Source organism: Oncorhynchus masou, chromosome 2 (assembly GCF_036934945.1).
Source record: "Oncorhynchus masou masou isolate Uvic2021 chromosome 2, UVic_Omas_1.1, whole genome shotgun sequence".
Taxonomy (NCBI): domain Eukaryota; kingdom Metazoa; phylum Chordata; class Actinopteri; order Salmoniformes; family Salmonidae; genus Oncorhynchus; species Oncorhynchus masou.
Genome location: NC_088213.1, coordinates 48629496 through 48650690, shown reverse-complemented (window position 1 = coordinate 48650690; position 21195 = coordinate 48629496). Strand labels below are relative to the sequence as shown.

Below are 21195 nucleotides of genomic sequence, written 5' to 3'. Positions count from 1 at the left end.
GAAGTTTACATAGACTATGTTGACTGTGCCCTTAAACAGCTTGAAAATTCCAGAAAATGATGTCATGGCTTTAGAAGCTTCTGCTGGGCTAATTGACATAACTTGAGTCAATTGGAGGTACCTGTGGATGTATCTTAAGGCCTTCCTTCAAACTCAGTGCCTCTTTGCCTTCCTTCAAACTCAGTGCCTCTTTGCTTGACATCATGGGATCATCAGTAAGAATATTGTAGACCTCCACAAGTCTGGTTCATCCTTGGGAGCAATTTTCAAACGCCTGAAGGTGCCACGTTCATCTGTACAAACAATAGTATGCAAGTATAAACACCATGGGACCACGCAGCCGTCAAACAGTTCAGGAAGGAGACGCGTTCTGTCTCCTAGAGATTAACATACTTTGGTGCGATAAGTGCAAATCAATCCCAGAACAACAGCAAAGGACCTTGTGAAGATGCTGGAGGAAACAAGTACAAAAGTATCTATATCCACTGTAAAACGAGTCCTATACCGTCATAACCTGAATAGCCACTCAGCAAGTTAGAAGTCACTGCTCCAAAACCGCCATAAAAAAGCCAGACTACAGTTTGCAACTGCACATGGGGACAAAGATAGTACTTTTTGGAGAAATGTCTTCAGGTCTGATAAAACGAAAATAGAACTGTTTGGCCATAATGACCCACGTTATGTTTGGAGGAATAAGGGGGAGGCTTGCAAGCCGAAGAACACCATCCCAACCTTGAAGCATGGGGGTGGCAGCATCATGTTGTGGGGGTGCTTTGCTGCAGGAGGGACTGGTGCACTTTAAATTAGATGGCATCATGAGGAAGGAAAATTATGTGGATATATTGAAGCAACATCTCAAGACATCAGTCAGGAAGTTAGGGGCGGCAGTGTAGCCTAGTGGTTAGAGCGTTGGACTAGTAACTGCAAGGTTGAGAGTTCAAACCCCCGAGCTGACAAGGTACAATATCTGTCGTTCTGCCCCTGAACAGGCAGTTAACCCACTGTTCCCAGGCCGTCATTGAAAATAAGAATTTGTTCTTAACTGACTTGCCTGGTTAAATAAAGGTAAAAAAAAAAAAAAGCTTGGTTGCAAATAGGTCTTCCAAATGGACAATGACCCCAAGCATACTTCCAAAGTTGTGTCAAAATGGCTTAAGGACAACAAAGTCAAGGTATTGGAGTGGCCATCACAAAGCCCTGACCTCAATCCTATATAAAATGTGTGGGCAGAAATGAAAAAGCATGTGCAAGCAAGAAGGTCTACAAACCTGACTCAGTTACACCAGCTCTGTCAGGAGGAATGGGCCAAAATTCACCCAACTTATTGTGGGAAGCTTGTGGAAGGCTACCCAAAATGTTTGACCCAAGTGAATTAATTTAAAGGCAATGCTACCAAATATTAATTGAGTGTATGTAAACTTCTGACCCACTGGGAATGTGATGAAAGAAATAAAAGCTGAAATAAATCATTCTCTCTACTATTATTCTGACCTTTCACATTCATAAATTAAAGTGGTGATCCTAACTGACCTAAGACAGGGAATTTTTACTAGGATTAAATGTCAGGAATTGTGAAAGTTCCTTGCTCAGAACATATGAAAGCTGGTGGTTCAATATTCCCAGTTCTTCAATATTCCCAGTTAAGAAGTTTTAGGTTGTAGTTGTTATAGGAATTATGACTCGTCGACTATTTCTCTCTGTGCCATTTGTATTTCATATACCTTTGGCTATTGGATGTTCTAATAGTCACTTTAGTATTGCCAGCCTAATCTCAGGAGTTGATCGGCTTGATGTCATAAACAGTGCTGTGAATCAAGCATTGCTAAGAGCTGCTGTCAAACGCAGTAAAGTTAGAATGAATGTTTAGTGACACAAGAAGAGAAGTGAAGAGAAGTGACACAATTTCCCTAGTTAATATTGCCTGCTAACATGAATTTCTTTTAACTATGCAGGTTTAAATATGCAGGTTTAAAAAAATATATACACTGCTCAAAAAAATAAAGGGAACACTAAAATAACACATCCTAGATCTGAATGAATGAAATATTCTTATTAAATACTTTTTTCTTTACATAGTTGAATGTGCTGACAACAAAATCACACAAAAATTATCAATGGAAATCAAATTTATCAACACATGGAGGTCTGGATTTGGAGTCACACTCAAAATTAAAGTGGAAAACCACACTACAGGCTGATCCAACTTTGATGTAATGTCCTTAAAACAAGTCAAAATTAGGCTCAGTAGTGTGTGTGGCCTCCACGTGCCTGTAAGACCTCCCTACAACGCCTGGGCATGCTCCTGATGAGGTGGCGGATGGTCTCCTGAGGGATCTCCTCCCAGACCTGGACTAAAGCATCTGCCAACTCCTGGACAGTATGTGGTGCAACGTGGCGTTGGTGGATGGAGCGAGACATAATGTCCCAGATGTGCTCAATTGGATTCAGGTCTGGTGAATGGGCGGGCCAGTCCATAGCATCAATGCCTTCCTCTTGTAGGAACTGCTGACACACTCCAGCCACATGAGGTCTAGCATTGTCTTGCATTAGGAGGAACCCAGGGCCAACCGCACCAGCATATGGTCTCACAAGGGGTCTGAGGACTCATCTCGGTACCTAATGGCAGTCAGGCTAACTCTGGCGAGCACATTGAGGGCTGTGCGGCCCCCCCAAAGAAATTCCACCCCACACCATGACTGGCCCACTGCCAAACCGGTTATGCTGGAGGATGTTGCAGGCAGCAGAACATTCTCCACGGCGTCTCTGGACTCTGTCACGTCTGTCACGTGCTCAGTGTGAACCTGCTTTCATCTGTGAAGAGCACAGGGTGCCAGTGGCGAATTTGCCAAACTTGGTGTTCCCTGGCAAATGCCAAACATCCTGCACGGTGTTGGGCTGTAAGCACAACCCCCACCTGTGGACGTCGGGCCCTCATGCCACCCTCATGGAGTCTGTTTCTGACCGTTTGAGCAGACACATGCACATTTGTGGAATGCTGGAGGTCATTTTGCAGGGCTCTGACAGTGCTCCTCCTGCTCCTCCTTGCACAAAGGCGGAGGTAGCAGTCCTGCTGCTGGGTTGTTGCCCTCCTACGGCCTCCTCCACGTCTCCTGATTTACTGGCCTGTCTCCTGGTAGCGCCTCCATGCTCTGGACACTACGCTGACAGACACAGCAAACCTTCTTGCCACAGATCGTATTGATGTGCCATCCTGGATGAGCTGCACTACCTGAGCCACTTCTGTGGGTTGTAGACTCTGTCCCATGCTACCACTAGAGTGAATGCACTGCCAGCATTCAAACGTGACCAAAACATCAGCCAGGAAGCATAGGAACTGAGAAGTGGTCTGTGGTTACCACCTGCAGAACCACTCCTTTATTGGAGGTGTCTTGCTAATTTCCTATAATTTCCACCTGTTGTCTATTCCATTTGCACAACAGCATGTGAAATTGATTGTCAATCAGTGTTGCTTCCTAAGTGGACAGTTTGATTTCACAGAAGTGTGATTGACTTGGAGTTACATTGTGTTGTTTAAGTGTTCCCTTTATTTTTTTGAGCAGTGTATGTTTTTCCCCTGTCATGTTTTTGTATGTTTATGGGGTTGGTCTGGTCTAGATGTTTTTATGTTTATGGTTGCCTAGATTGGTTCTCAATCAGAGGCAGCTGTTTATCGTTGTCTCTGACTGGGGACCATATTTGGGTAGCCATATTCCTTGGGTATTTCGTGTGTTATTGTCTATGTGTTGTTGCCTGTGTCAGCACTCAGTTTATATAGCTTCACGTTTGTTTTGTTATTTTGTAAGTTTGTTTAGTGTTTCTTTGTTTTATTAAAAGAAGAATGTATTCAAATCACGCTGCGCCTTGGTCTCCTCCTTACAACGAACATGACACGGAGATTGTTTGTGTGTAATGTGCATTTATTATGTTGGTGTGCGACGGGTTTTGTGCCCACTTTTGTATATTTTTGGTTTTGGAGTTTTATCAGCATTTATTAAACAACTCAGTTTTTACCAAGTTCATTCTCCTGTGCCTGACTTCCCTGCCACCAACACGCGACCATTACATATATGCAACACAGGACATGATAGTGCCCCCTAGCTTCAAGAGGTTTTAACTATTTTTATGTTTGGAAAAATAACGTTCCCAAAGTAAACGGCCTATTTCTCAGGACCAGATGCTAGAATATGCATATAATTGACAGATTAGGATAGAAAACACTCTAAAGTTTCCAAAACTGTAAAAATATTGTCTGAGTATAACAGAACTGATATTGCAGGCGAAACCCTGAGAAAAATCAAACCAGGAAGTGGCTTCTATTTTGAAAACTCCATGTTCCATAGCCTCCCATTGCTCCATTTAAAGGGATATCAACCATATTCCTTTTCCTATCACTTCCTCAAGGTGTCAACAGCCTTTAGACATAGTTTCAGGCTTTTATTTTGAAGAATGAGCGAGAACGACCACATTGCGTAAGTGGATAGGTGGCTGCTCTCAGAGTGAATTGTGTGCAAAAGAGAAAGGCGGCCATAGTTTGTCCCGGTCCTAGTGAAAAGCCAACTGTCCCGGTTGATATATTATCGTATAGATATTTGAAAAACACCCTGAGGATTGATTATAAAAAGCGTCTCGCATGTTTCTGTGGACATTATGGATATAATTTGGAATTTTTGTCTGCGTTGTCGTGACCGCTCTTTCCGGTGGATTCCTGGGCATAACGCACCAAACTAATGGAGGTATTTGGATATAAAAAACATCTTTATGGAACAAAAGGAACATTAGAGAACAAACTGGGAGTCTCTAGTGAAAACATCCGAAGATCATCAAAGGTAAACGATTAATTTGATTGCTTTTCTGATTTTCGTGACCAAGTTACCTGATGCTAAGTGTACTTATTGTTTTGTCGAGCGATCGATAAACTTACACAAATGCTTGTAAGTATAATTTCAAAATCTGAGACGACAGGTATTGCACTTGGGATTTCATGAATATGAATATTTTCTAGTAATATTATTTGACTGTGGCGCTATGCTATTCAGCGTTGCTGATGACAATTATCCCGGATCCGGTATGGGTGGTTCAGAGGGGTAGTAATATCATCAATCATGTGTAGTTAACTAGTAATTATGTGAAGATTAATATTTTTTTTATGTGGTAAGTTTAATGCTAGCTAGCACCTTACCTTGGCGCCTTGCTGCATTCGCGTATTAGGTGATCAGCCTGCCACGCAGTTTCCTCGTAAATGCAATGTAATCGGCGTCCATAAATGCTGATTACCGATTGTTATGAATACTTGAAGTTGGCCATAAGCAGCGGCTTAGACCGCTGGAACACCCCTGGTGACATGAGGAATATTTTAACTGGTGTGCTGGTTTTTGCATCACTGATTATTTGGACTAATCACGATTTTGTGGTGGTGTACACCTTTTGACTTTCGGAAAGGGGAGGGCTTAATTCGGCCCATAGACTTGGCTGAGATGATATCAGAGTGGGTGTGGGTGTGGACTCCAAAGAGGATGGTTCCACCACTTGCACTAGGCCAAACTGTGTCTGTCTGTCCTGTCCTGTTCCCTGACTCTCTCTGGGCCCACCGCTATTTTTAACCCTCAGAAAATCACCCTCAGCATTTTTGTACATCCCCAACCAGATGTTTATTGCTCGTCATTCACACATGTCAGGGCTTTGATGTTGTCCTTCCCACTGAGGGGAAAGGAGGGATAGGGAGAGAGAGCATGCCCTTGTGGTGATGATGTACTAGCTGGTGTATACACTGAGTATACAAAACATTAGGAACATCTTCCTAATATTGAGTTGCACCCCCTTTTGCCCTCAGAACAGCCTCAATTTGTTGGGACATGGACTCTAGAAGGTGTTGAAAGCGCTCCACAGGTCAACAATTCCTTCGACCCCACAGGTCAACTGCTTCCCGCAATTGTGTCAAGTTTGCTGGATGTCCTTTGGGTGGTTGACTATTCTTGATACACACGGTAAACTGTTGAGTGTGAAAAACCCAGCAGCGTTGCAGTTCTTGACACAAACCTGTGTGCCTGGCACCTACTACCATACCCCGTTCAAAGGCACTTCCATGTTTTGTCTTTCTCGACCAGAACCCTGGTCCCTTGATATAGACGGGGAAATACACCGTCCCCTGTCTTTTGATCTGGTATAAGCAGAAGTCGTCTTTGTAATGTCAAACTGATTTGCTTTCATGGAGGACTGGCCTGAATTGTGAGGATGACCATGGGTGGCTTTTGACAAACAAAAAAATATTCCTCATATCGTACTCCGGTGGAAGAAGTTTGATCCAAATTGGATGTTGGTACTTTACTGTATTTTTTGAATATTAAATTAATCCTATAAATTTAAATTGCCAATTTTGGTGCAATCAATTATCTTAATTTCTCCAAGATAAAATTACATTTCAGCAAAATAATGTTTCAGGAATGCAAATCTTACCAATTTCATAGCAATCTGAGATGGTGAGTGTCGTGGCTTGCTGAAATGACATGGGAATGCCTGTAGTAAGATGGTAAGATGCCTCTTTCTCAATTCGTCTTTCTGCGATTCCTCGCTCTTATCTCCTTGCCTCCTGTTTAACCATTTTGGAGAAGGTCCAATGTCCCTCTACGCAGAACTTCTCATCAAATGCCTTTTGTAAAGGAGGTTAGGAGAGAGGATGCAAAGAATTTAGGAAAGATGAATTTAGAAAGAGCTTGTGTCAATGTCTGGACAGTCATTTCAGGCATTTCGTGTTGTGGGGGTGTTTTTCGACAGTACCTACTAGAGAGCGCATTGCAGAATTGATTGGTGATTAGGCCTAGATGCAAAGTGTGGGTACCATCACTATGCCTGCCTCTCTCTTTCTCCCTTCCCTCTATCTCCTCTCTCTCGCCTCTTCTTTCTCTGTGTCAGTTTTGCATACCTTTTATTTTGAAGAGGAGTAAATACTTATATTGGGTATATAACCTCTCTACCTCCCCCTCTCTGCCCCTTTTCTCTACTTCTTCCCTCCCCAGACCCCTATGAACCAGGCATCCACGCGTTCTCACTGCATCTTCACCATGCACGTGTGTGGCCGTGAGCCCGGCTCGGTCACCGTGCGGCGTTCCAAGCTACATCTGGTAGACCTGGCGGGCTCGGAGCGGGTGGGCAAGACAGGCGTGTGTGGGCAGCTGCTCACAGAGGCCAAGTACATCAACCTGTCACTGCACTATCTGGAGCAGGTCAGAGTTCAGAGGTCTCATGGGGTTTAAATAGGGAGGGGAACAAGGTCATACAAGGGGGAGAGCAGAGAGGAGGAGGGTTGTTGTGGGTTTTACGCATACTCCCTCACAGACATAGAAGATGTGTCCAGGTGTGGTAAAAAAGTTCCTAGCCATTCTACTATGTTTGATGTCATCCTTCTGAATGCACCTTAAATCTCTGAACAATTCATAGTTGGACTATTTCTGTCCATCAGTTGAAATGCTTTTGTTTTTGCACTTGTTGCCTCTTAATGAATAAAATAGCATAAAAGAATGAGGAACCTGTATACGTCTGATCTAGTACTCAAATTCCTCTTCGTCTTCCCCTTTCTTCCCTCTCTCTCTGAGTCAGGTCATCATTGCTCTCTCAGAGAAGAACCGCTTGCACATTCCCTACCGAAATTCCATGATGACGTCGGTGCTGCGGGACAGCCTGGGAGGGAACTGCATGACCACCATGATCGCCACTGTGTCTGTGGACAAGAGAAATGTTGATGTAAGTGTTCACCATTGGCCAAATCCTATAGTTTGTAACCAGCGAACATTTGGTGCAAATTTCCCATTGACATTAAAGACCCAATTCTTTATTCTGAAAAGCGTCTGCACCTTTAATGCATGATTTATAGAAGTCGAACTTTTGGATTTCAAGTTAGGTTGTGGAAAAAACATGGAAACAATTGGGTAAACGAGGGACAACAAAATGACAATGCCTTGCAACATTTACCTGGAGCTAACTTTGCAGATAGCACTACTGGGTGATTTGAAAAGTCATAGTCAATCAATCAATAATATAATAATACTTTTAGCAAAAATGTTAATAAATAATTTACAATCTGTAGAAACTCTGAAAATAGAAAGGTTATTTTGTGAAACATCATTTGAAAAATATATGGCTAATAGAAATCCAATATGGATGGTGTTAAGAGATATACAGTGCCTTGCGAAAGTATTCGGCCCCCTTGAACTTTGCGACCTTTTGCTACATTTCAGGCTTCAAACATAAAGATATAAAACTGTATTTTTTTGTGAAGAATCAACAACAAGTGGGACACAATCATGAAGTGGAACGACATTTCTTGGATATTTCAAACTTTTTTAACAAATCAAAAACTGAAAAATTGGGCGTGCAACATTATTCAGCCCCTTTATTTTCAGTGCAGCAAACTCTCTCCAGAAGTTCAGTGAGGATCTCTGAATGATCCAATGTTGACCTAAATGACTAATGATGATAAATACAATCCACCTGTGTGTAATCAAGTCTCCGTATAAATGCACCTGCACTGTGATAGTCTCAGAGGTCCGTTAAAAGCGCAGAGAGCATCATGAAGAACAAGGAACACACCAGGCAGGTCTGAGATACTGTTGTGAAGAAGTTTAAAGCCGGATTTGGATACAAAAAGATTTCCCAAGCTTTAAACATCCCAAGGAGCACTGTGCAAGCGATAATATTGAAATGGAAGGAGTATCAGACCACTGCAAATCTACCAAGACCTGGCCGTCCCTCTAAACTTTCAGCTCATACAAGGAGAATACTGATCAGAGATGCAGCCAAGAGGCCCATGATCACTCTGGATGAACTGCAGAGATCTACAGCTGAGGTGGGAGACTCTGTCCATAGGACAACAATCAGTCGTATATTACACAAATCTGGCCTTTATGGAAGAGTGGCAAGAAGAAAGCCATTTCTTAAAGATATCCATAACAAGAAGGTGCTCTGGTCAGATGAAACCAAAATTGAACTTTTTGGCAACAATGCAAAACGTTATGTTTGGCGTAAAAGCAACACAGCGCATCACCCTGAACACACCATACCCACTGTCAAACATGGTGGTGGCAGCATCATGGTTTGGGCCTGTTTTTCTTCAGCAGGGACAGAGAAGATGGTTAAAATTGATGGGAAGTTAGATTGAGCCAAATACAGGACCATTCTGGAAGAAAACCTGATGGAGTCTGCAAAAGACCTGAGACTGGGACGGAGATTTGTCTTCCAACAAGACAATGATCCAAAACATAAAGCAAAATCTACAATGGAATGGTTCAAAAATAAACATATCCAGGTGTTGGAATGGCCAAGTCAAAGTCCAGACCTGAATCCAATCGAGAATCTGTGGAAAGAACTGAAAACTGCTGTTCACAAATGCTCTCCATCCAACCTCACTGAGCTCGAGCTTTTTTGCAAGGAGGAATGGGAAAAGAATTCAGTCTCTCGATGTGCAAAACTGATAGAGACATACCCCAAGCGACTTACAGCTGTAATCGCAGCAAAAGGTGGCTCTACAAAGTATTAACTTAAGGGGGCTGAATAATTTTGCACGCCCAATTTTTCAGTTTTTGATTTGTTAAAAAAATTTGAAATATCCAATAAATGTCGTTCCACTTCATGATTGTGTCCCACTTGTTGTTGATTCTTCACAAAAAAATACAGTTTTATATCTTTATGTTTGAAGCCTGAAATGTGGCAAAAGGTCGCAAAGTTCAAGAGGGCCGAATACTTTCGCAAGGCACTGTAGATGGGAGGGGTTGAATGGAGCTGAAGGGCAGTACTAATAACAACAAGATATCTAATGTAAAATGTATATTGGTTCAGAACATTTGTGAAACAGCACAGTTAAAAATATATGGCAACTTGAAATCAACTGGATAGTCTTCAGAAATAGATTGGAGGGGTTGAAGGTAGCGGAAGGACAGGAGTAAAAACAAACAAAATATAACAATTGTAAAATACATTGTGTCCTTTAAATGTATACAGTATGCATAAGCTGGAAGTAAGTGTTGTTGTTCATTAGTTTACTCCAATTAGGGGAGGGGTGTTAGGGTGTGTGGAAAATTGTAAAGGAAAATATATTTACATTTATAAAAACCTGTTTTCGCTTGGACATTATTGGTTATTATGTGTAGATTGCTGAAAAAAATTATAATTATAATCTTATTTTAAATAAGGCTGTAACGTAACAAAATGTGGACAAAGTCAAGGGATCTGAATATATTTACTATTTTTATGGGGGTTTGTAAATGATGCAGACCATTACGATGAATGAAGTTACAATCTATCTACAATATTAAAGCTGATCTACCCCCACAAAAAAAATATATGACAATGCCTCCATCTACAGAGCATAGTATTTATGACCTTAAATGCTGTCGCAGGGACAGTTTTTGTCTTTATTTGGATGGGGTTAAGATCAAGTCTGTGTTAGGGAAAGCTGATCTTGAATTATTTGTTTAGTTCATTAAGGAACTGTAATTGGAAATGAGGAAATTATAGCCATCCAGATTCAACTATCTCACTGTCTCTCTCTTTCCCTCCTCTCTTCCTCTCCTCTTTCCTCCGTCTATCAGGAATCCATCTCCACATGTCGCTTTGCCCAGCGGGTTGCTCTGATCAGGAACGAGGCTCTGCTGAATGAAGAGATGGACCCTGCCCTGGTCTGTCTGTTCATCCGTCTGTCTCTCAGTATTTGTCTGGCTTTCTGTCTGTCTGTTCACCCATTCGTTAGCCTGTCTGTCACTGTTGGCCTGTCCGTCCATCCATTATTACATTTGTCCATCCTTACATTTGTCCTTCCTTATGTTTGTCCATCTGGTGTGTCCTCTCCTGGCCTCCGTCACCCAGGATGAGTCTCCCCCCCCCTTCCTCGTCTGTGTTATTTAGACTGTTGCACAGGGCTGTTTGTGTTCTAGTGCTGTGTGTATGCTAGAACGCATTTTTCAGCCCAATACCTCAAGTCACAGCCTTTTCTTTGGATATAGCCAGTTGGCGAAGGAACATACTACAGCGCGTGTACACATGCACACACACACGCACGCACGCACGCACGCACGCACACACACACACACACACACACACACACACACACACACACAGGCTTGCCGCTTGATGAAGATTAATTAGAGGCCATATTTTCTGGTGGTGCTGTTTCAATGACAAACAGATGTATGAAAAGAGACAATGTGCGCTCATTGATTGCTTTTCGAAAAACCTTGAGGGGATATTTTGGTGCTCCAAGTAGAAAAAAAAGGTACAGAATTATATAGCAATTCAAGTCTTCTTTCTGTGGAAACAGTAGGTCAATTGGGGTACTGTGGATGATCTGTGCTCCCCCCACAACCTTGAAACTATAAGTATATTTTCAACCCTCTCTTTCTCTCATTTCCCTCTCTTCCCCCTCCTTCCCTGTTTCTCGCTCTTTGTGTTGCCCCTGTGCTTAAAACAATGACGTTAATTATGCATCTTTAAATAGGCATATCTGTTGGCAGACCCGGTTGTCTCTTCATAGGCGTCTGCACCTTGCCCAAAGGACAAACCTGGAGGAAACACTGACCATGATATCCCCTCCTGTATGCTATGAGGATATAGCTGTGTATTATTGTACAGGGCTTTGGCATTACCAAACCCTGCAGAGGTATTTTTAAGAGAGTCTGCGGCTGTCCGTTAATTGAGCTGGTGTCTGGGCTGGCTGGTTTAAGTTGAGTAGTTGCTGCCCTTTCAGCTCTGGGTAGTAGTGTGCTACTCTGCAGGTCTTTTCTCCAGAGAAAACTCACTCACTCACTCACTCACTCACTGGAAACACTCACTCACTGGACACACTCACTCACTGGACACATTCACTCAATAGACACACTCACTCACTGGACTCACTCACTCACTGGACTCACTCACTCAATGGACTCACTCACTCAATGGACACACTCACTCAATGGACACACTCACTCACTGGACATACTCACTCACTGGACTCAATCACTCAATGGACTAACTCATTCACCGGGCACTCACTCACTCACTCACTGGACACACTCACTCACTCACTCACTCACTCACTCACTCACTCACTCACTCACTCACTGGACTCACTCACTCACTGGACTCACTCACTCACTGGACACACTCACTCACTGGACTCACTCACTCACTGGACTCACTCAATGGACTCACTCACTCATTCACTCACTGGACACACTCACTCACTGGACTCACTCACTCAATGGACTCACTCACTCAATGGACTCACTCACTCAATGGACTCACTCACTGGACTCACTCACTAAATGGACTCACTCACTCACTGGACACACTCACTGGACTCACTCACTCACTGGACTCACTCACTCAATGGACTCACTCACTCACTGGACTCACTCACTCAATGGACTCACTCACTCAATGGACTCACTCACTAAATGGACTCACTCACTCACTGGACACACTCACTGGACTCACTCACTCACTGGACTCACTCACTCAATGGACTCACTCACTCACTGGACTCACTCACTCAATGGACTCACTCACTCAATGGACTCACTCAATGGACTCACTCACTCAATGGACTCACTCACTCAATGGACACATTCACTCAATGGACACACTCACTCACTGGACACACTCACTCACTGGACTCACTCACTCAATGGACTCACTCACTCAATGGACACACTCACTCAATGGACACACTCACTCAATGGACACACTCACTCACTGGACTCACTCACTCACTGGACTCACTCACTCAATGGACTCACTCACTCACTGGACACTCAGTCACTCACTGGACACACTCACTCACTGGACTCACTCACTCAATGGCCACACTCATTCACTGGACACACTCACTCACTGGACTCACTCACTGGACACACTCACTCACTGGACTCACTCACTCACTGGACTCACTCACTCACTGGACTCACTCACTCACTGGACTCACTCACTCAATGGACACATTCACTCAATGGACACACTCACTCACTGGACTCACTCACTCAATGGACACACTCACTCAATGTACACACTCACTCACTGGACTCACTCACTCACTGGACTCACTCACTCACTGGACTCACTCACTAAATGGACTCACTCACTCACTGGACTCACTCACTAAATGGACTCACTCACTCACTGGACACACTCACTGGACTCACTCACTCACTGGACTCACTCACTCAATGGACTCATTCACTCAATGGACACATTCACTCACTGGACTCACTCACTCACTGGACTCACTCAATGGACTCACTCACTCATTCACTCACTGGACACACTCACTCACTGGACACACTCACTCACTGGACTCACTCACTCAATGGACTCACTCACTCAATGGACTCACTCACTCAATGGACTCACTCACTGGACTCACTCACTAAATGGACTCACTCACTCACTGGACACACTCACTGGACTCACTCACTCACTGGACTCACTCACTCAATGGACTCACTCACTCAATGGACTCACTCAATGGACTCACTCACTCAATGGACTCACTCACTCAATGGACACATTCACTCAATGGACACACTCACTCACTGGACACACTCACTCACTGGACTCACTAACTCAATGGACTCACTCACTCAATGGACACACTCACTCACTGGACTCACTCACTCACTGGACTCACTCACTCAATGGACTCACTCACTCAATGGACACATTCACTCAATGGACACACTCACTCACTGGACTCACTCACTCAATGGACACACTCACTCACTGGACACACTCACTCACTGGACTCACTCACTCACTGGACTCACTCACTCAATGGACTCACTCACTCACTGGACTCACTCACAGACACTCACTCACTGGACACACTCACTCACTGGACTCACTCACTCAATGGCCACACTCATTCACTGGACACACTCACTCACTGGACTCACTCACTGGACACACTCACTCACTGGACTCACTCACTCACTGGACTCACTCACTCACTGGACTCACTCACTCACTGGACTCACTCACTCAATGGACACATTCACTCAATGGACACACTCACTCACTGGACTCACTCACTCAATGGACACACTCACTCAATGTACACACTCACTCACTGGACTCACTCACTCACTGGACTCACTCACTAAATGGACTCACTCACTCACTGGACTCACTCACTAAATGGACTCATTCACTCACTGGACACACTCACTGGACTCACTCACTCACTGGACTCACTCACTGGACTCACTCACTCAATGGACTCACTCACTCAATGGACACACTCACTCAATGGACACACTCACTCACTGGACTCACTCACTCACTGGACTCACTCACTAAATGGACTCACTCACTCACTGGACTCACTCACTAAATGGACTCACTCACTCACTGGACTCACTCACTCACTGGACTCACTCACTCACTGGACTCACTCACTCAATGGACACATTCACTCACTGGACTCACTCACTCAATGGACTCACTCACTAAATGGACTCACTCACTCACTGGACTCACTCACTCACTGGACTCACTCACTCACTGGACTCACTCAATGGACACATTCACTCAATGGACACACTCACTCACTGGACTCACTCACTCAATGGACACACTCACTCAATGGACACACTCACTCACTGGACTCACTCACTCACTGGACTCACTCACTCACTGGACTCACTCACTCACTGGACTCACTCACTCACTGGACTCACTCATGGACTCACTCACTAAATGGACTCACTCACTCACTGGACTCACTCACTAAATGGACTCACTCACTCACTGGACACACTCACTGGACTCACTCACTCACTGGACTCACTCACTCAATGGACACATTCACTCAATGGACACACTCACTCAATGGACACACTCACTCACTGGACTCACTCACTCACTGGACTCACTCACTCAATGGACACACTCACTCACTGGACTCACTCAATGGACACACTCACTCAATGGACTCACTCAATGGACACACTCACTCAATGGACTCACTCACTCAATGGGCTCACTCACTCAATGGACTCACTCACTCAATGGACACACTCACTCAATGGACACACTCACTCAATGGACACACTCACTCACTGGACTCACTCTCTCACTGGACTCACTCACTCAATGGACTCACTCACTCACTGGACTCACTCACTCACTCACTGGACTCACTCACTCACTCAATGGACTCACTCACTCACTGGACTCACTCACTCACTGGACTCACTCACTCACTGGACTCACTCACTCACTGGACTCACTCACTAAATGGACTCACTCACTCACTGGACACACTCACTGGACTCACTCACTCACTGTTCTCACTCACTCACTGGACTCACTCACTCACTCACTGGACTCACTCACTCAATGGACTCACTCACTCAATGGACTCACTCACTCAATGGACTCACTCACTCACTCACTGGACTCACTCACTCACTCAATGGACTCACTCACTCACTGGACTCACTCACTCACTGGACTCACTCACTCAATGGACTCACTCACTCAATGGACACATTCACTCAATGGACACATTCAATGGACACACTCACTCACTGGACTCACTCACTCAATGGACTCACTCACTCAATGGACACACTCACTCAATGGACACACTCACTCACTGGACTCACTCACTCACTGGACTCACTCACTCACTGGACTCACTCACTCAATGGACTCACTCAATGGACACATTCACTCAATGGACACACTCACTCGCTGGACTCACTCACTCGCTGGACTCACTCACTCAATGGACACACTCACTCAATGGACACACTCACTCACTGGACTCACTCACTCACTGGACTCACTCACTCAATGGACACACTCACTCAATGGACACACTCACTCACTGGACTCACTCACTCACTGGACTCACTCACTCACTGGACTCACTCACTCAATGGACTCACTCAATGGACACATTCACTCAATGGACACACTCACTCGCTGGACTCACTCACTCAATGGACACACTCACTCAATGGACACACTCACTCACTGGACTCACTCACTCACTGGACTCACTCACTCACTGGACTCACTCACTAAATGGACTCACTCACTCACTGGACTCACTCACTCACTAAATGGACTCACTCACTCACTGGACTCACTCACTCACTGGACTCACTCACTCACTGGACTCACTCACTCAATGGACACATTCACTCAATGGACACACTCACTCAATGGACACACTCACTCACTGGACTCACTCACTCACTGGACTCACTCACTCAATGGACACATTCACTCAATGGACACACTCACTCAATGGACACACTCACTCAATGGACTCACTCACTCAATGGACACACTCACTCAATGGACACACTCACTCAATGGACACACTCACTCACTGGACTCACTCACTCACTGGACTCACTCACTGGACTCACTCACTCAATGGACTCACTAACTCACTGGACACACTCACTGGACTCACTCACTCACTGTACTCACTCACTCACTGGACTCACTCACTCACTCACTGGACTCACTCACTCACTCAATGGACTCACTCACTCAATGGACTCACTCACTCAATGGATTCACTCACTCAATGGACACACTCACTCAATGGACACACTCACTCACTCAATGGACACACTCACTCACTGGACTCACTCACTCACTGGACTCACTCACTCACTGGACTCACTCACTCACTGGACTCACTCACTCAATGGACTCACTCACTCAATGGACACACTCACTCACTGGACTCACTCACTCACTGGACTCACTCACTCACTGGACTCACTCACTCACTGGACTCACTCACTCACTGGACTCACTCACTCATTCACTCACTGGACACTCAGTCACTCACTGGACACACTCACTCACTGGACTCACTCACTCAATGGACACACTCATTCACTGGACACAATCACTCACTGGACTCACTCAATGGACACACTCACTCAATGGACACACTCACTCAATGGTCACACTCACTCAATGGACACACTCACTCACTGGACTCACTCACTCATTCACTCACTGGACACTCAGTCACTCACTGGACACACTCACTCACTGGACTCACTCACTCAATGGACTCACTCACTCATTCACTCACTGGACACTCAGTCACTCACTGGACACACTCACTCACTGGACTCACTCACTCAATGGACACACTCATTCACTGGACACAATCACTCACTGGACTCACTCACTGGACATACTCACTCACTGGACTCACTCACTCACTGTACTCACTCACTCACTACTCACTCACTCACTTGACTCACTCACTGGACTCACTCACTCACTGGACTCACTCACTCAATGGACTCACTCACTCAATGGACTAACTCACTCACTAGACTCACTCACTCACTGGACTCACTCACTCACTGGACTCACTCACTCACTGGACTCACTCACTCACTGGACACATTCACTGGACTCACTCACTCACTGGACTCACTCACTCACTGGACTCACTCACTCAATGGACACATTCACTCAATGGACACACTCACTCACTGGACTCACTCACTCACTGGACTCACTCACTCAATGGACTCACTCACTCACTGGACTCACTCACTCACTGGACACACTCACTCACTGGACTCACTCACTCACTGGACTCACTCACTCACTGGACTCACTCACTCAATGGACACATTCACTCAATGGACACACTCACTCACTGGACTCACTCACTCACTGGACACACTCACTCAATGGACACACTCACTCAATGGACACACTCACTCAATGGACACACTCACTCACTGGACTCACTCAATCACTGGACTCACTCACTCAATGGACTCACTCACTCTCACTCACTCACTGGACACTCAGTCACTCACTGGACACACTCACTCACTGGGCTCACTCACTCAATGGACACACTCATTCACTGGACTCACTCACTGGACACACTCACTCACTGGACTCACTCACTCAATGGACACACTCACTCAATGGACTCACTCAATGGACACACTCACTCACTGGACTCACTCACTCACTGGACTCACTCACTCACTGGACTCACTCACTCACTGGACTCACTCACTCAATGGATTCACTCACTCAATGGACACATTCACTCAATGGACACACTCACTCACTGGACTCACTCACTGAATGGACACACTCACTCAATGGACACACTCACTCAATGGACACAGCCACTCAATGGACACACTCACTCACTGGACTCACTCACTCACTGGACTCACTCACTCAATGGACTCACTCACTCAATGGACTCACTCACCCATTCACTCACTGGACACTCAGTCACTCACTGGACACACTCACTCACTGGACTCACTCACTCAATGGACACACTCACTCACTGGATTCACTCACTCACTGGACTCACTCACTCACTACTCACTCACTCACTGGACTCACTCACTCACTACTCACTCACTCACTGGACTTACTCACTCACTGGACACTCTCACTCAATGGACCCACTCACTCAATGGACTCACTCACTCAATGGACTCACTCACTCAATGGACACACTCACTCAATGGACACCCTCACTCACTGGACTCACTCACTCACTGGACACACTCACTCAATGGACTCACTCACTCAATGGACACACTCAGTCAATGAACACACTCACTGACTGGACTCACTCACTCACTGGTCTCACTCACTGGACTCACTCACTGACTCACTGGACTCACTCACTGGACTCACTCACTCACTCACTGGACTCACTCACTCACTGGACACACTCATTCACTGGACACACTCACTCACTGGACACACTCACTCACTGGACACACTCACTCAATGGACACACTCACTCACTGGACTCACTCACTCACTGGACTCACTCACTCACTGGACTCACTCACTCACTCAATGGACTCACTCACTCAATGGACTCACTCACACACTGGACTCACTCACTCAATGGACTCACTCACTCATTCACTCACTGGACATTCAGTCACTCAATGTATTCACTCACTCAATGGACACACTCACTCAATGGACACACTCACTCACTGGATCACTCACTCACTGGATCACTCATTCACTGGACTCACTCACTCACTCACTCACTGGACTCACTCACTGACTGGACTCACTCACTCACTGGACACCCTCACTCAATGGACTCACTCACTCACTTACTTACTCACTCAATGGACTCACTCACTCAATCGACTCACTCACTCAATCACTCGACTCACTCACTCAATGGAGTCACTCACTCAATGGACTCACTCACTCAATGGACTCACTCACTCAATGACTCACTCACTCACTCACTGGACTCACTCACTCACTCACTGGACTCCCTCACTCAATGGACTCACTCACTCACTCACTCAATAGACTCACTCAATGGACTCACTCACTCACTCACTCACTCACTCACTCAATCACTCGACTCACTCACTCAATGGAGTCACTCACTCAATGGACTCACTCACTCACTGGACTCACTCACTCATTCACTGGACTCACTCACTCACTGACTGGACTCACTCACTGGACACACTCACTCACTGGACACACTCACTCACTCACTGGACTAACTCACTCACTCTTACTGGACTCCCTCACTCAATGGACTCACTCACTCACTCAATGGACTCACTCACTCACTCAATCGACTCACTCACTCAATGGAGTCACTCACTCAATGGACTCACTCACTCACTGGACTCACTCACTCATTCACTGGACTCACTCACTCACTGACTGGACTCACTCACTGACTGGACTCACTCACTGGACACACTCACTCACTGGACACACTCACTCACTCACTGGACTAACTCACTCACTCTTACTGGACTCCCTCACTCAATGGACTCACTCACTCACTCAATGGACTCACTCACTCACTCAATCGACTCACTCACTCAATCACTCGACTCACTCACTCAATGGAGTCACTCACTCAATGGACACACTCACTCAATGGACTCACTCACTGGACTCACTCACTCACTGGACTCCCTCATTCAATGGACTCACTCACTCACTCACTCACTCACTGGACAAACTCATTCACTGGACACACTCACTCACTCACTGGACACACTCACTCACTCACTGGACTCACTCACTCACTGGACTCATTCATTCACTGGACTCACTCACTGGACAGACTCACTCACTCACTCACTGGACACACTCACTCACTGGACACACTCACTCACTGGACACGCTCACTCACTCACTGGACACACTCACTCACTGGACACGCTCACTCACTCACTGGAGTCACTCACTCACTTACTGGACTCACTCACATACTTTAAGGGAACATTTCAACATTTTCTGTATGGTTAGTGAGAAAGTCCATATTGCAAATGTACCGTCCCTTACTAGACGTCCGAAAACATTTGTTAAAATCGGGGACGGGGTCGGGCCGAGCGGCAGGGCCAGACCTACCGGGAAGTCATCAAATGAACTTTGTCGGACATTCGGTTTTCGTTTTATAAAATAATCAAATTTTGGTCATTTTTCTGCTATCCCGGAAAATCCCACAAGAGGGCATAAGCAATCATACTGCAATTTGACAAAACATCATGAATCACGACGGGCCTTATCTCGAAAACTGAAAATATTTCGAAGCCAAAACTTGGTGAGCATAGGTTTGGCATAATGGGCAGTTGGCCCCGAACAAGATGGTGTCTAGGCCTCAACGGTTTTTGAGTTATGGCCATTTTTCTGTGATTAAAGGTCCAAAATGAAAATAGAGAAATTATTTTTTCACTTCACGTCAAAGTCAATGAGCCTCCGGTGTCAATAACAAATAATAATAAATCGTCATTTAAGAGAAATCGTACAATGACAGATTTGTGATTTTCAAATATAGGTGTTTTTTTTCAACAGTTACAGATCCAGTTGCAGGGTGTTCATACGAATATTTTTAAAGTGTGCTGCGGAGCTCTGCGAGATTTCTGTGATTTTCTATGATTTTCTGAAATAACACACTCACTAAACCCTCCGTAAATAACTCAGTTCTTAACGTAAAGACTTAAAACTCAGCATTCTGTAAAGGCATACCCCAATGAGGATATGAGTTTATTTATAGCTTCCTGTGCCAACAGGAAGTGCCTTAAGTGGTGTCATAGTGGCTGTATCCAAGGGTTAAAAAGGTCAGATCTTTTCAAAACTTCATGTGTGATTAGGCAACCCTCCTGAACTGTAAAATCAGTCATTTCTCCCAACAGATGT

General features: G+C 45.1%; 1 protein-coding gene across 1 annotated transcript in view; it reads left to right on the top strand.

Annotated features, from left to right (window-relative positions):
- LOC135553159 (kinesin-like protein KIF6) overlaps positions 1-21195 on the top strand; it is an 89013-nt gene that overhangs the window by 45163 nt on the left and 22655 nt on the right. Inside the window, exons 7-9 of the mRNA XM_064985322.1 lie at positions 7014-7220; positions 7594-7737; positions 10581-10667. Of these exons, the coding sequence (XP_064841394.1) occupies positions 7014-7220; positions 7594-7737; positions 10581-10667 (438 nt within the window). The remainder of the gene's footprint in view (positions 1-7013; positions 7221-7593; positions 7738-10580; positions 10668-21195) is intronic.